General features: G+C 39.4%; 1 protein-coding gene across 1 annotated transcript in view; it reads right to left on the bottom strand.

The window, feature by feature from the left end:
• LOC139721668 (uncharacterized) overlaps window positions 1-18,613 on the bottom strand; it is a 118,263-nt gene that overhangs the window by 53,782 nt on the left and 45,868 nt on the right. The window contains exons 5-7 of the mRNA XM_071632999.1: window positions 16,119-16,195; window positions 13,464-13,587; window positions 12,218-12,375 (exon numbers count right to left, since the gene is read on the bottom strand). Of these exons, the coding sequence (XP_071489100.1) occupies window positions 12,218-12,375; window positions 13,464-13,587; window positions 16,119-16,195 (359 nt within the window). The remainder of the gene's footprint in view (window positions 1-12,217; window positions 12,376-13,463; window positions 13,588-16,118; window positions 16,196-18,613) is intronic.

The raw sequence follows: 18,613 nt of genomic DNA on the forward strand, positions 1-18,613 counted from the left end.
TACAACTACTGACTCACAAAGGCAACCACAATCATGACCACACACGTGCATACACATAGACAAAATCACAAGCATACACTGAAACAGACTAAACACACATACACACACACACACACACATACACACACACACACACACGCATGCACCCCCCCCCCCCCCCCTTCCACACACACACACACACAAACACTAAACACATGCCCTATTCATGTCCAGGGGAACTTTATGGCTAATATCCTATTCATTAAAACTTATTTTCAATAGAAGATACAGAAAAATCTGTGACTCATGCAGACTCTCCTAAGCCAGCCAATTAGCATCAAGGGCTTTCTAGAATCCTGTGGTTTTAAAAGTTACCAAAAATTAAATGAACATAAATCATTAGATTAGCGTGTCAGGGGCATTTAGTCCATAAAAATGACATGCTAAATTATGGTAAATCAAGTCCCCCATTATCCGCACCTGCACTTTTCACAGAACACAACTGATTCTATCAAGAATTCCACCTAGAGTTTCACTCAGTACTTAATTACGGGGATTGGGTTACTGTTCCACACAAAATGCAGTGAAATCTAATCAAATAGGGTTAACAGATGAGAAAAATGCAATGCATTCACACTGGCAAACTCAACTGCACTTTGAAAACAATACATGAAATACTGTCCTTTGTGAATGCGAAGGCCCTCTCTAACAGAACATTTATGTCTCTTGAAGAAAGTACCACAGCAAAAATGCGCAGACTTACTAGCATGCCTAACATCAAAGTAGTACTGTAAAACAATATCTTTGCGACATGACATTATCGAGAATTGGAGTCGACGGCCTTTTTCGCTGAATGAAATTTTTGCACATTGCCTCTAACATTCAATGCATATAGTGTACACAAGAACTTTTGCGTGCATTTTAATTGTGCGAATCTTGGTTCTCACGAAATTCGCGACATTAAAATGCATGCTAACATTCCTCGTTTCACAGTATATTTGCCATCACTGCAAAATGAAGGCAAAACCAATCTCACTTCCAGTCAAAAGAAATTAATAGAAAAGGATGGGTTTTGCTTTGTCTCTGTGAAATTCACATTTGAATGAGAATATGGGAGGAGTCTCTACTTATAGAAACATAATAATTCAAACTGATGATAATCTGTGCCTGTGATTTTCCAATCATATTTCTTGTAATAACTTCTCCAGGCACTACGCAGCAGTAAAAAGAAATACAGGGCACACTCCAAATAAGAGTTCACACAACTTGTCCGTCCCTTCAAAGATGACCGAGAGATGAAAGGGGGGGGGGGGGGGGGGGCAAGAGGGCTCATCTCTTATTCACTTCCACTACTTTGATGTGTCTTAACTGCCACACCCAGGGGGGATAAGCTAGCCTCACTCACACCCTAATGCACTCACTCACTCAGCCATTGACGAGTTCTGGCAATAACACAGACGCGCGTGCAGGGACGCTCTCTGATTCAGGCCAGGCTACACATCCTGCTGACATTTAACTGCTGTCACAGACAGACAGAACCCATTACAGCAGTTACAGCTCTCCTCTGACGCACAGGAAAAGGTGGAAAGTTGGCGGCCAAAACATCTCGAACAAATAATAAAAAGAACTACTACCCTCACAAGCAATGCTTCATTTTCAGACCGATAGGTGCTTGAAACTACATAGAATGTGTAAAAAATAGAAAAGTTACGAGCTGACAGATCTATTTTCAGCAAAGGACACTTGCACCTGTGGTATTACAAGGGGTAGATCTGCATTTGTATAAATCACACATCAGCTGATGGCCATGTGAATGAGAGTCTGGTCTGGAGAACTAGAACATCGCCTAGAAGTCTCTCATTTGAGCAGCCTCTAGCTCTGATTCAACCCTGACAAAACTGAAGCAATGAAATTTCAAGCAGATTAATAACAATGTCAAAAAAGTCTGAAAAACATGCACTTATTTTTTGTTCTTTCCATTATACTATATTTCATTCTATTTTGCTTATTTCAATGCATTCTTGATTGACTGATATGAAAATAAAATGAAATTATAATTTGAAATTATAATTAAAAGTGAATGAATTTATAAAGCAAAAAACAGTCAGTGTATGGTGCCTACAATCACTGACACAAAACTATTGTTGTACACACCACATATTTTGCTGCAGTTGACTGATACTCATAGAGTCAACAATTTGACAAAATATTGCCTACCATATGCAATTATCTTCTACAAGGAATACCATACTTGCACTTCCAATGAGACATGACTATCTGCTTTCTACTTGCATGGTAACAGACAATAATGCTGTTTGGCAATGTCATGCAATGGGCAAGGGGGGAGGGGAGACATCTGACAATGTTTGAAAAGTTACAAGATTAAATGAATTACCACATCAAATCCTCAGGGAGTGATTCCTGCTCATCAGCATCAGTTAAGGATAGCATTCCCTTTGTTTCTCTTCTCTCTCTTTTCTATCTACACATATCTATCTCTCACGTTTCCATCTCTCACTATATCTACCTCTGTCTATCTCTACCCTATCTAAGAGATGGAGATGTGAGAGATAATCTCTCACATCTCCATCTCTCACTATATATCTACCTCTGTCCTATCTCTAACCTATCTCTCACATCTCCAGCTCTCACTGTATATCTACCTTTGCCTATCTATGTCTACCCTATCTCTCACATCTCCATCTCTCACTGTATATGTACCTTTGTCTATTTCAACCCCATCTCTCACATCTCCATCTCTCACTATATTTCTATCTCTATCGTATCAAGGGCTTGCCGCAGCTCATGATGTTTATAATATACCTGATGCCATCTGAACATTCAGCGCATTACTTTTTTACGAGGCTGCACCATCCCTGAACCATGGTCTTAAGGTGAGTCATGTGGAAAGGCAGCATCGAGAGAGTGATAAAGTCTTCCACTCTAAGTACCCTTGTTTGTCTGTCTCATGAAACATGCTCATCTGGGACTGATCTGATAAGGGTAGCGAGTAAATGAGTCAAGAGTTGGGCATAGTCAGGTGGAGAGGGAAAGGTACTGAATGATATTATACACTATAAACCTTACATCTCATGCAACTACCCACGTTGGGTTCTAGTTTTGTGAATGATGTATGGAATTCCAGCTGTTAATAATTTCTTACATTGTCAAGAGATAAGCTTGACCTCTCTTGCTGTTTGATGTCACTATGGTGGATTTGTATCTTAAGTTACTTCTTTTTATATAATTATTTGATGAATCAGGGAGGCATTTCATGAAGCATTTTGTCAGACATTCTTTTTTTCTGACAAACTGTTACCAAGCTACTGAAATTCTTGCATCTGATTAGTTGAGAACAAATTTGTTCGAAAAATTTGTCGCACAAAATGCTTCATGAAATGCCCCCAAGAACTCAATATGACATACTATAACACAATCTAGACTGATATTTAGATGCAATTGGGCACATAATGACAATAAATATTCATCCATGGGTGAGTTTATGAAGTTGTAAACCTTGCACACTGAATCTAGTGGTATAGATGGATTTGTAAAATTGTACACCCTCAAAGGTTCCAAAAATCCCCCCCCCCCCCCCCCGCTTCTTCACAGTGGATGCTAATATGACTAAAAAAGCACCCTGAGTAATACACCCAAATACACAATGATGAAAAAAAAAGAAAAGAATGATTAAATCTAATAGGGCCAATACCTTTACAAGAAATGGAGAAACATTTATAAAGGTCTTCTCTAACATAAAGTCAAACATTTAAAAGACAACAGTCAACAAACATATATGCTTGAATTTTGTAAGCATAAAAAATAATCTTAGGCCACATCATTATCATTTTAATCTCATCATCTTTTGTACCTAGATGGTGAAAAGACAAAACCCCTTATCACCTACAGATGTCAAAGTCATACACATGCAGGGTGCAACATCACACTCCTTGGCACACAAGTCTGGTCTGGTTTTATTACATATCCTGTGTGCCACTCTCTTACTGCTTTTTCTCTGTATTTTTTTTTTCTGTCTCCTTTTAAATCTACTAGGGGGATCACACACATATACATCGATGCCAGCAGAATCTCGAACAATGATTCTGTTATGATCTGGGACAGGGCAAGCTAACAATGCCCAGCCGCGTGAGTCACTAGCTTGTGAAGAGACCTGGCAATGTGGTTATCATTCAAACTTAAAGGTATACTTTCTTAACCCCTGAACTAGGCTAGTTGAGGAGACCACTGGAGAGGGGTGCGGAGGGCAAGAAGGATTGGGCAATATACCGATAAATGCCTATGGGTGACTGCTCTTGTGTTATCCTTATGCTTGTTTTTATTCATAGAACTATATTCCAAGGCAATGCCTTGATGGAAAATTATTTTAAAGTGGATTGAAGTCTTGATAATATTAACTCTCATCATCATCATCATCATCATCATCGTCATCATCGTCATCATCGTCATCATCGTCATCATCGTCAACATCGTTGTAATACGGTAACAATCACACTGATGATGAAAATACACATGAAAATTAAACATTATAGGCTTGGTCAGAGTTTCGTTGTTCATGTCATTCACTACTCAAGAATACGCATTTAGCATCAATTGATACTACGATGCAAAGCTTTATTCTGAAAGTGAACATGATTAATCACCAGTCAATAGCAGCAAAACCACTCCTGTACGTCTTTGATTAACAACCTACATCGTGTAATGGCTCTGTTTCTATTCGTCTACAACAAAGGATGTCCCACACAAAGGTAGTGCACAGTCTAATAAGAGAGAGGAAGAGAGTACTTTATGTAGAGACATACTGACTAATGTTAAAAGTGCTTAGACTGAAGGATTGCGCCGACATTGAACATGGCTGCAGGAGCAAAGAATTCCCATTTCCTTTCATCTTTGCATGTTTTTCAAATGTCTCACAAATTCTGTTATTATAAAACCCTACGACACAGACAGTGATATGAATATCTGAATATAACGCATAAGACTGAGATTGGTCAAATGCCACAATATGCCTTAAATGCCAAACACAGCACTGGTTGCATTCAAATTGCTGTGGAAATAAGTAATTGATCCACATATTTTTAGCCACTGAACGTCATCCTATGTGTTAAAACTTTTACACTTGGCCTCACTCATACCAAGCTGGGAATAAATGCACTTTTCACAGGGAAAATAAAGTGATGAAGTAATGCTAGTCACAGATCAGAGCAAGACAAGGTTTGGCATTTCCATCTAACAACTGCAACATGCTAATATCATGAGCTGCGCGAAAAAGAATTAGTGGCCGCTTGCGAATAAAACCTCATCCTCAAAATAGGAAAGACTCATTACGAATGCATCCCGGCAGCTCGTAAATTTGATCAGAGCCAGCTTGTCAAGCTGCCAAAATCAGTAAGACATGGTCCCTTGCCTGCAGTATTCATCTTTCTGCTTGGGGGGTGGGGGAGGGGTTAGTTAGGGGCTGGGGACATAACCCCCTGGGACTGATTTCCACTAAACAGGTGCGCCTTTACACCCTGTCATGACTGGCAACTTTTCTGACTAGAGTGACCCAATCGCATTTCCAGGCACTCCTTAGCCAGACGATGAAAGGTGACGCACGGGTTGGCATGGCAACCAGGGGTGTAAAGGTCATTACAATTAAATAATAATTTGCCAATGCGAGCTTCGGACAATATTTCCAGGTGGCTGCACGGGGCACGCTTCTCTCTCATAGTCGCCACCCTTCCTCCAAACATGTTTGTTGTGTGAGAACATTCAGACTGGCCATAGAACAAAGCATGTTCCTGACTACGCTAAGAAAAGAGAGAAAATTTTGAAAGTTGCCATGTATGTATACATTCATGAATGTATGTATGGACGGTGTACATTCTTCAAATCTATGCACGATGTATTTAACTTTTTTACTGCCACAATTGTGTTTGCCAAGAGAAAAAAAACAAAAAAACAAGAACAACAAATCGAACAAGCAACAAAAGAAAGAACATAACCTCAGCAAAAACCCTTTTGTTTCTACAGTACTAACTGCCTGGCCATAGGGATTGGACATCTACTGAGCTGGGGAAGACTTCACAGCTGCCCAATACCTCCTTACTATAAACATGCCATCACACTTTATGGGCAAACTGATCAGATTTTTTTTTTTTTTTTTTTTTTTTATGGGAGGGGGGGGGGGGGGGGGGTTAGGAGGAACTAACAAAAAATAAACCATCACCCAGAAGGAAACTTGCAAGCAGTTGGAAAGGTTTGTTCATGTGATCTTTACTTTCCAATCCTCCAAATTTAACCTGTGCTAAAATTATGAAAGAAGGGGTGGGGGGGGGGGGGGGGGGGGGGGGGGAACAGAATGTATGGTAGTGTTTGGGGGCCTAAAAGGTACAAACTGTGCCAGGGGCCATATTTCTTCTCAAAATATATCAATGTTGCCATCTACCAATGCTGACAAGGACAGAGATACATGGACTTACAATTTCTCTGCCAAAGGGGGGGGGGGGGGGGGGGCACAGTTTTCAAAGGCAGGAGAATTTGAATGGCTAGCACCAATACACTACAGGTAAGCTTACCAGCTCATCCAAGCCCCTTACCCAACCTCTACAAAAATTGAAATATGAGGTAAAGGGAAATCTCCATAAGCTTGTGTGCAACTACATGCATCACAGATGACATATTAGTCACAATAATATCAAGTATCAATGTGCAGGTGTAAACTGTAAACAGCATCATTAGCTCAGTAAACGTAAGCACACTGCAATCAAATTCTAGGAATATTCTTGAACAAGCTTTGCTTTTTTCCCCCTGCAACACAGATCCACACTTATGTTGAACTCCCTACACAAACAGGATATGACTCCCCCGATGGATTATTTGATACAAATCTTGCTGAGACAAAAGAGGCAAAATCTAGCTGAGACAAAAGAGGCAAAATCTAGAAGTGAGATGTGCTATTTATAAGATTTCTTGAGGAAAATATATCTCTGTTTTTGAATACTGGTCAGGGTGGGAGGTACAAAAGAAGTCAATGAATATGAGGCTCTTATTAGAGCACACATAATTTGGCTAGAGTTTGCTCCTGTCACATTTTGTTACACTAAAGTGACTATATTTCAAGCGCACTACTACAAATAACAGATGCAATCTTGCAATCGGAGTTATCTTGACTAACCAATCCTTAAATATCAAAATCTGGATGACAACCAAGCATGACTCAAGACTCAAATTACCTGTATGTTGCCAGCAATATTGTGACTATGCACTATCAGCATTGTTATGATTGTTGTTGTTGTTGTTGATGTTGTTGTTGTTGCTGTTGTTGCAATTGTTGTTGGTCTAGGTAATAATTTGAAGCCCACCAAGTTCTTCAGAAGAACAGCCACTGCAACAGCAACTGTAATCACACACTAATATACAGCTACACATGTTAAAAGTGAGAAAACTATAGCAAGTACACAACTGAAAAACAAAGATGAGTTTGAGAAAGGAAAACATGGATGGAAAGCACACACACACACACAAAAAAAAACCCATACAAACTCAAAGCCTGATGTGAAGATAAACTGAAAGATGCCACTAAGCCTTCCAAAGGTTTGACTACCAATCTGTCAATGCTATTAATTTCTCTCTAATCTTTCTGTTGATTCATCCATGCCTGGGGAACACAGCAACAAACATGTTTTGAGAGTCTTTCAATTCAAGTGCTAAATGAGATCTAAACTAAATCCACAGTTCCTGATATTGGCAGATATCAAGTAGCATGATGAAGTACCTTTAGGACATCCCCTGACCTGGGTAACTTCATTAAGGAGTGTTAAAAGATAAAACATGGACACAGAATCTGAAGAGGAGGTGATATCAATACGGCACGGCTTTCCGTTAGGAGATGAGAGTGAGATCTGTGAAAAAGTATCAGTGACAGAGAGCTGGCACGCTAGGGTAGGGACATCTTGACTCTGCAACCAAACTTTTGCAGAAATGAGTCCATGAATTTGGCCAGTATGCGGAGATGGTACTGATTTGCATGCATGGAAGATGTCACGTAAGCGTGTTGTACAGTTGCAAATATGCGCAACAGAGGCTCTAGGTGTTCCTTTGAGATTTAATGACTCAGTGTCTCATGGGTTTGCCACACGTTCTGCCAAGTTGACATGGAATACATCATACATTGCATGTCACATCTTCGGGCAGGTAGCATGGCAGATGTCATGTCAAGCACATCGTACAGAATGTTGCACAACAAAGGCTCTAGATGTTCCCTTGAGGTTTAATGACTCAGTTTCACATGGGTTCACCACAGGTACAACTGCCATATTTATATCCCGTCCTAAATTTAAAATCCTATATCACATCTACGGGCAGGCATCATACCAGGCTTAAGTGTGCAATGCCTCAAAAAAGGAACACTACCCATCACCAAAACTTATGCTGCGTGACGTCGCCATCCCCTGATATTATCAACACTGTGGGCACGCTCCTGGGACATAATGCTAGTGTTTGCTATTCAGCCACGTCCATGACTGGGTGCATATTTTCGTCACAGCGGAACGTAAACAAAACACAATGGCGAGGGGGCGAGAGCTACATGGGCACAGGGGCGTTGCGGTGCGTGCCTGTGGCTGGCGTACCTGCAGGCACTGTGATGGGTGTACCTGTCAGGCATTTCGATGTTCCAACCACTGCGATGAAACATGCTCTGCCATTAGAGCTTTATAAACATGATGTGGTAGGATGGGATGATGATTAGAACAATGTTGTAAAACCACATTGTCACTACAAGCCTACGTTCAGACTAATGGGTGTCTGTACTCCCTTTAATCTTTACATTTATTCAAAGCCAAACCACAAAATAATGATCTTACTTCTGTCAGGATGAATTTGTTTTGCACTCCTTTTGTCTTAATCAGTGTGGACTACTGGCATGATTTATACTTTGTGTGTTTCTTATGAGTCATATCAATTTGTTCAGTACAAGGCATCCTTTCAAATCCATGTAAGTACTGATTCTAAGTTGAACACTTTCTTTTCTGGGTATATCTTGTAAACATTATTTTTTTAAATATGTTCTTGATCAGCAGGTCATTGATACATGAGGAAGGAAAAACTGCTGTGAGAAAGAGAGAGAGAGAAAAAAAAGAGCATATAGTACCTACAAACTGAAACACCACACATAGGGGATCTGTGCAGTAGCTAATATAAGGAAGTGCAAAATGATCTCTATCACTACAAAAAAAAAAAAAAAATAAAAAAAAAAAATACACAGCCATTTCATATTCCTAAAGTATATGACAGGAGGCCTCAATTTCGTGACCACCACAATTCCCTCCATTTGGAAATCAATACCCCAAACCTGACATGGTTTCACATTCAAAGGAAGGACATGCAATCCACGGCTGTATCGAATAAGTTCAATTGATAGAATGCATAACAGCACAAAAGACAAAAACCAGTAGTCTCAGCAACCACGACAACCACATCTGCGCACCATTAATGAGACACCAAGAGCTAAAGATTGGCTGGGACATCTCCCACAGTGTGAGCATAGGATTCTGTGTGGCAACAGGAAGCCCATACTCCCCCCCCCCCCCACCCCCATCTCCACTCACAGTTCAGAGACAAATTCAAGAGAATTGATCGGATAGTGAAACTGCGGTGCTAGTGGTTTCTGTATGATTTCTCTACTCAGAGGGCACTAGGGCTTACTCCAGAAACATCCTGAAATATGAACTGTATCCGACACGAACACCACAATGCTTACACACGGAACTAGGAACTTTCAATCAGCAATTCCGCGAAACATAACACCAGTAGTCTATGCTCCAGGAACTAACGGGCAGTGACTGCTCGGTTTTATGCATGTGGAAGACCTTCAGCTGGGCAAGATTAAACAGTGAGCATTCATAGTTCTCAGTAAACATAGGTTTGGTGAATGTTAACAGCACTTTTAAAACTTGTCCGTCATTACGGAAGAGAATGAGCAAAAACTAATTATTGGCAGTTCAAGATCATCCACGCTTTGAGGATAGAGCACAGTTTTGATTTTTCTAAAAGCCAGAATAATTTGGGAAAATAATTGTAACAACATCATCACTAATTTCAAGGTGATTTCTGTCTACAAAGTCTTTCAATGAGCTCCTCAATGCTATGAACTTACTCAATGTCAAGATAAATTTTCATAAACTTTTCTTGATTAAGGCATTATGACAGTGCAGCACATTCTAAACTGTTTAAGCATTCACATATTGTTTGATCTTTGGCTCGCTAAAACTATAAGAGAGAGAGAAGGCAAAAGAAAACAAAACATCAGAAAGAGAGAAAGAGAGAGAGAGAGAGAGAGAGAAAGAAAGAGAAAGAAATCTATTCATTTCATGTACGAGACATTATACAATACACAATGAGTCTTGTGTTAAACAACCCACAGAACATGCATTGGTAATATGTATTATGCATTTTTTTTTTTGTGGAAAGACCCCCCTCAGTTTGAAAACAACAACAACAAAAACAACAACAACAACAACAACAACAACAACAACAACAACAACAACAACAACAACAACAATAACAACAACAAAATCATAACCTGAATGGCAGCAAGTACTGGGTCATATTATGGGAAGAAATAAAAAAAACAGCATGAGCAGCCAATACAATCATTTACCCCTGTCAAAATGCAACACAGATTGTGAACATGGTTGCATAGCTATATTCAGAACCTCATCATGTCTTGTGACTAGTAAGTAGGAGCCCACTACCTTTCAACAACCGACTATTCCAGGAAGAAGGGGATAGTTGTTGAGAGCAGAATGCTGAAGGTGGATTCCCAAATTTCGTCACACCTGCACAAATGACAGTCATTTGGGGGGGGGGGGGGGGGGTCCCTTCTCCACAAACTGCCATAATCACAGTAAGCCGTGAATCAGAGTGTTTTGTGAGCCATCCTCCAGCTACCGGCATTAAGAGTCAAAATGAAATTACAAAATCCAATAATGCCCCGTCTTGCTACCGAGACTGAGGCTTAAGACGCTCTGCATCAGGTCAAGGCTGTAACTTTAATTCTTTCTCATTTCGCCAATCAGCCACAGCGGGGGCCCATATCATCTGACAGAACAGATTATGTCTCACTATTTTAAGTCCGGAGGTGATAGATACTGCACCCCAGCCTACCAAAACTATTTTTTTTTTTTTTAAAGCATATGTTTGCTGGCATGGCTGGTGATAGCATTACAAGATTAAGAAGTTCTTCATAATACCAACTTTCCTAATCAAATAACTAGTGAAAAATATCTTCTTTCTTTTTTTATCCTTTCCTCACTCCTCTTTCTACTTTTCCTTCCACAAGAAGAACAAAATAATTCAGTTGCCTATTCTCTGTATATAAGATTATCAATAAATTGCAAACAAAACCCTGTGTAAGAATCAGCTCAGGCATGCCACAAATGTTTATACCGATAATTGATTATTCCTGTCAAGATGTTGGGGACCTACCTTTTACAGCACGAAACAAAAACAAACAATTGTGGATCTGAATGGATGGCATATATTTCTGTAATTGTTTTAGAATTCTAGATACCTCTCCACATGTTCCTTTGGCCTTCACTGATATCAGCATCCATGCCACATAAATGTGGTCACGATGGCACCGCAAAGCGTGGTCCAAATTTCATAACAGGACTCTATCTTGGACGGGATGTGCGTATTTCCCGGTCACAGCGTGGTTAACGAATGACTCGCGCTCTCCACTTAGAACCTTGGCACATGTCCATCATACTACACGAACAAACATCATCTCCACCTCCACCCCACCCCATACTATACTATCACTGTAGATCTGACCATTCTTAACATTGTATGCAAGGTACAGCATGCTGACTTGGAGCACTGTCAAACTTTTGCAGGTGCAGACATAAATGTGACCTCACTGACCATCGATGCCACCTCAAAGGACAGGTTGACGCACATGTGACTTTTTGCTCGTTTCCACCCACATATCCTTTACAAGATGACTCTAACTTAAACTAGCGTTAAACTGTTACTGAGAATGACTCCTATCGTGTTCGGTTTTTCACCCCGATGATCTTTCAGGCAGGAATTCCCTCTTCTTTGCTTTGGGGCTAGCCTTTATTTCAATTCTGGTACATACACAGTACGGTAAAAGTTTATGAACTCAAAAGGGAATAGCCTTGCTGCAGAGCTGTGTGGAAAAAAAAAATCACAATATTTGAACTTAACCTACCTGTCCTTATCACCAAGCAGTTCCTTGTTGTTGGCGTGCTGCTTCTGCGTTTCAATTTTCTTGCTGTGAAGGGCGCCCTCTAGGTTTTCCTGCGTGGACTCCGCGTTGCTGAGTTGCTTCTCCAGGCCCTCCTTCACCCTCTGCATCTCATCCAGCTCCTGTTTGAACACAAAACGGTCACATTGCAATAGCAAACAAATAGTGCAAGGGTTAATGAAATTCACTCTCGGGCCTTAACTGAGGTTTTATCCGAGATAACAAACTTGTTACACGAGAAAAAAAAAAAGGGGGGGGGGGGGAGAATAACTTTGAACTGCCTTTTACCTGCCTGCTTGTAAAACTCAAAACAAAACAGATATTTTGTGCAAGACAGAATGGTTAAATTTGTCGCATTTAACTTCAAGATATTTTGTTTTATAACACTGATTGTGTTTGAATGATTTTATGTAATAAATTTTGCATCTTGGGAGTAAAGAAGACGCATTGTGGTATCAAATAATACAAATATTAGTTATCCAGTCAGCAGGCAAATCAGCTTCTTGAGTATTCGCTTGCTTGCAAGGCCACATACTATATTTACACATTTGTTTTTTTTTTTTTTTTTTCTGGTTGCTTTAGTTACTATTTCTGGAAAGTTTTCAAAGCAAGAAAGGGGCACAGGTTTGAGGGAAATCCTTGGTTGGCAAAATCCTTAAGTTGCAATACAGTCATCAACTGATGGCCTAGTTTGCCAAGGCAGCATGCAAAGTCTGGCAGAAAGAGCTCTGTCAAATCTCCACGTTGTTGGCAATCCGAGTAATCTGTGACCCATCTCACTAATATGGGAAAAAACTTGCGCTTTGTTCCATTCAGTTGCAACTGTAAACATTCTTTTTAGAAAACCTAAACAAATCAAGAAGACTAATCAAAATTTGGCTGAGTCTGATGTGCCTGTATTTGTGTTAATACGTATGTTATCTGTAAGCTGTGGTCAGTAGGAACCGGAGTTCTGTCCTATAAAAGTTATAAGATCAAACATACACATAAGTCAGAAAATCAAACATAAGTCTATGACTACTGATTTCTGATTGGCTGATACTTGACCTGTGTGTGGATGTATCTTTTGAATATGCAACAGGGTCCTGGTGTTCAGTATATGCACAAACAATTAACTGGAAACATGAGCAGATTATATTCCCCACCAGTGCTCTTCCCTGCAGATGGACTGAGCTGAGAACTCATGTATATTGGTGAAGTCCAAACTCACCTGTTGAATTCTGCGGCATTTTCCCTCCAGCTGCTCCCGCAGATGATTGAGGGCGTCCTCCTTGTCTTCAGTCTGCTTCTCTGCTAGTACCTCCTTCTCATGGGCAAGACTCTCCACAGCATTCCTACGAATGATGTGATTGGGGTGAGAAGAGGCATGAACTCTTTGTGACATTACAGGTAGTAGACGGCAAAAAAAGAAGGAATAAATTACAAAATCAAATAAAGACATCAAAAACCAATAAATCAGTGTATATGTTAGAGTATAATTCAAATACAGAAATAAAATGGTACCTGACAAGGATAAAAGCCAATAGTACTACTCTTCAGTTCTGCCAGTCACTGCTGGTAAATAATATCTAACAGATTGAAATTGGGAAGCCTACAAGTATTTCAAGTCTTAAGAGGGTACACTTAAAAGTCCTTTTAATAACAATCTAGGTATGAAATTGGTTGCTGTTTCTTTCTTTTTCCATATACAATGTCACTCTATCTCCACTCATCCTCTCTCTTTTTTCTTTTTTTTTTTGATCACATCATCAAAAAGGAGAAATCAAAGGAAGCATCAAAATAAAGGCATGTGATTTTAGACAAGTCCTGTATGCTTGCTGAAAAGATGAAAACAAAAGAAACATCATAAAAAACTTCCACGCCCTCTCTGTAACAATAGTTGCACACTTTGTCACTAAGGTGGCATTTAATACCTGGTTTTTGTTCTCAATATAGTTAAACTTCCTTTATCAATAAAGGCATGTCATCATTCCAGAAAGCCAAGCATAATTCAATAGTCCCAACTCACACTATGCATTCAAACAACTTGTCCGTGCCTTATTCATCGCTGTTAATTAGTGACTTTTAATTAAGGAAGTAACACCTTCATCGACGTAATTGACACAATTTACAGCTTTAATCTGAGACAGGCAGAACAGAGATGAAGTGAGTGTTGTACTTTAGATCCCCTAGATTAAATGAATTAACTGATGAGTGATGGCAATTATATGTTTGAAATATCAGGTGAAGAATGAGGGCAGCTCATCAGTACTTGTTAAACTGAATCACAGTAAATTCATCAGCTTTACTAAACATTTGTATATTTGATACAAATAGAAACAGAATCTGATGCTACTTCAAGCTACAATACCCTGTGTGAACTTCTTGTAGTTCCACCTAATCCATAATTATCTAAATATGGAACATATCATTGCTTATATCACAAACCCAACATGCAGGTAGGTATATGATTAATACAACTAAAGTCTACTAATCTATAAATGCACATATCTTTACAGAGGTACCAGCTAATTTTCAGGCATTGCAGTGATGAGAACTGAACGTAACTGTAGAGCACACACGCAAACAGCAATCCTGAAGAGAATATGCTGGATGGCTGCACAACACTTTGCATGGAGTGAGACTAAAATTTGTCAGTGACATCGACATACAATTCCTGACCGGGAATACCTTGTGAGGGTGAACGACCTGTACGTAAGCCACTCATGCTTATGGCATGGTACAAGGTTACATCTTACGTGTACAGTACACTTGTACACTTGTGTGAAGCATTGTGGACACTCCAGAATAAAACATGAAAAACAAAAACAAACCACGAACCAAATGGTCAAATATATATCACAACTTTGACTGAACCTGCGCAAATGCAGGTCACTTTGCCCTGACGCATTTGAGATTATCAATGGACAAGGGGTACTTCTGGTAATTGGGGAGTGAGGATGAGTAATATGTTCATGACTCACAATTGTGAGATAAGACAGCGAAAGGATATCAGTGAGGTTTTATGCTGCCAATTATCGAACTTTATCTTGTCACCACAAATGTACAATATATACTTTCATGGGCTTGTTTGTGTGTACGCATGTTTGTTATTCTTTAATGTCTTTTCAAACACGTCTAGGTTTTACACATGGACCAAAACATCATATGGAACGTACAGTACACCAATTCAAAACTGAAATTACTGTGTAAGTGATGCAATATTTGATATGATATTCCATGTTTCTGTGTTGGTATGCAGCAACCCAAGGTTGCACACAGGATGCGAACACACAAAAGAAGCTATTTTAGGAATACAATGTGTTCCATTCAAGCACTATTCATGCTCAGTATGGCTCCTGATATAGTTTACCTATCCCTGTTCTAGGAACAGAATGCATGAGAGCACTTAATACCCATCTACAACTTTAATAGTTCCGGGTGTTTATTCTTTGAAGCAAATCACCTAACACGCCTTGATTACCTCATTTTTTGAAGGAGTGTCTACAGTTTTATATAACTTCTTTAATGTACGTGAGATTCCAAATCTTTCCACAGTGAATGAAACAAAAATCTGATTTTTAATAACCCCCTGAAATAAAACATATCAAAAGTATTTGTCCTATTGTGTGACTAGCTAATACATGATTTATGACCAGGGAGAAAAGAAATAACAATTGGGTGGTCCTCAACAAGTGGAGTATAGTTCTAACTCTCATTAAGTCCACAATAAAATTTTCTCCTTTATAAACAAACATATTACTACTAACTGGCTGGGGTATGTACATGTACCTGTTATTTTTCATACCATCAATAGGCCTAATATTGTTAATGTTAGCTGCGTTTTCTGCGTCTAGATCATCATCTCTTCCATCACAAAACTTACGATGCTTTCACCAGCAACTGCTGCTTCTCAGTCAGCTCCTTCTTCAGGCTCTCGACCTCTACTTTGAGTTCGATGTTCTGGTAAATAAAGGGAGAAAGATAAAATGTTGAGGGTGGATGTGAATCTATCCATCCACTTTGCATGAATTGAGCTTCGCCCACGGACACAATAAACATAACCATGAAAAGTTTATGGTTCAACGAGTACAGTATTTTTCCCTGTAAGTGCATGTTTTTGTTCTTGTCTGGATAAAAAAAACATAATTGTAAACATCTCAAAAAATGATAATTGTAAACATCTCTTTTTGATAATTTTGTTTCGTCACTGTTTGTTCCTGCTCTGCAAAAACAGAGGAGATGATAAAGTGATATTGAACTTGTTTATCTCAAAGCGAAAGACGTGAACTGCCAAAACTTCCTTCCTTCCAAAATAGGCAATTATGTCTTTCATCATATCTACTCTGTAAAAGCCCTACACTTGTTTTTCTTTTGATGAAACCTGCACTAACAGTAGGCGAGATGTGCCTGTTTCTGCGAACAGCAATAGCGATAAAATATAACGATAATGACATACTATGGATCACTCCACCCAGGAAGCATGTGTTGACCTCAGACTCAAGCTATAGTTCTATATTAGGTTATGCCACCTACAGAAACAACAAACTACTAAAGTTACAGGCTATCAGAAAGAGAGAGAGATGGGGGGGGGGGGGGGGGACAGTTTGGAGCTGCCTCAAACAATGGAAGGAGAGATAGAGCGCTAAACAGGTGACTCGGTGACTAATGGGGGCAAACTAATGGCACCCACTCCGTTGTTGCACATGACCTTATTCTACTCACACTGCTTGGCTGATATGCATTTAACTCTTTGTATGCCAGTGTAAAACCTACTGTACATTATACTCTGGGACTACAATGATGCAATGCTTTTGGAAAATACTGTCTTTCAAAGCCATGTAAATTTAAAGAAGTTTGTAAAATATACCAGTAAGCTGAGACTTGTTCACAGTACTTGCTGATCTTTCTTTTCCCAAGCAATCTTGAATGGCAGGCACATTGAACGAAAATTTGGCTGTAGATAACATTGCAAAATAAACTATGTACATTCCACTTAAAGTGTTGTTGAGGACTTTACTAATTAATTCTAGAGGAGGCTTATAAGCCATTCAAATGAGGTAAATTATGATCGTTGACATTCATTGCCGTCACTTCCCGCCCTTGTTTTAAAGTACATAAGATTTGATTTGAATTGATGTGTGACCGCTAGGAAAGTACCGAATGTTTGTAAGCAAGCAACCACCGGATCAACATCTTTACAAATTCTTTAAATCCTGTTTGAAGGACTATGCAATGAGGATATTAAAAGTGTATCGCTAAGGGGCGCAAACATCGCAGCCAGGGGACTTGAACCAGTGACCTCACGAGTGATACTGTCTGTAGTCTGTGGTCTTAACCACTGAGCCACATCAGCTTCTCATTGAGCAAAAAAAAAAAAAAAAGATGATAAAATAATGATAATAATAAAACAAAATAAAAAATAAAAAAACATAATATATTTAACTCAGATCACAGTTGCACTTTTGGAACAACGGAAGGCTTTTGTTTTTGTCACTTTGCCATTTTCCTCAATATATCATTTATATGATTGATGGATGCTGTTGTTGTACTTTATCGTGCATCCATTGGTGACCATGGCAATAAATACCAGGTTTATTTGTGCCAGAAGTTGTGTCAGACACATGATCCATCTGTTTGTTTGGATTATGCTGGCAGCCCATTTTCCCCAAATCCTGCTTTTGAAAATCTCATCCTATCATCTTTCCTGTGGAAGCAAATTCCACTCGATGATAAACTTAGAAAAATGATCCATGACATGGGAGTAATATGGGTTGCATGCCACTGAGCAGAATTATAGATTTGGCTGGCTAGTTTCCTGGATTAACTTCCATTTTGGAATGCTTCTGTTTTCACTTTCTCTTGCTCACTGACTCAGTTAACCCCGTTGACAGTACTGGTCATTGTTTTGCATACATACAGATCAACTGTCTATGAATACTTAGTCTTCAAAATGTGTGCCTGACTTTGCTCAAGTTTCCCCAACCACAAAGTTGTATATTCTCAATTCACACAAGTTTTGAATCATTTCATTATGCTGTATACGCCAAATATTTCGCGAGGTTTTTATTTTCGCGAATTTCGCGAGTCAGGTGCTATTCGCGAAATTACAGACACGCGAAAATATTGACTCTGATCCCGATGTGAATGTGATGTACGCGTTTACACTTCTCCGTTCAGTACAGGACTCCACAATTGTGAATTTAACCACTCGCGAAATCATCGGGAATTCCCGATTCGCTAAAATTTAGACTCGCGAAATATATGGTGTAAACAGTAGTCCATTATCAGTCCTGCAAATGGCTCCCAGAGTCTTATGCACTAAATCTTATGAAATGACATTGAAATATATCACTCTTTACAAAGAAAGCAGTCAAATGC

Source organism: Diadema antillarum, unplaced genomic scaffold, assembly GCF_040938485.1.
Source record: "Diadema antillarum isolate AM-2024a unplaced genomic scaffold, OU_Dant_1.0 scf00000146, whole genome shotgun sequence".
In the NCBI taxonomy this organism is placed as follows: Eukaryota; Metazoa; Echinodermata; class Echinoidea; order Diadematoida; family Diadematidae; genus Diadema; species Diadema antillarum.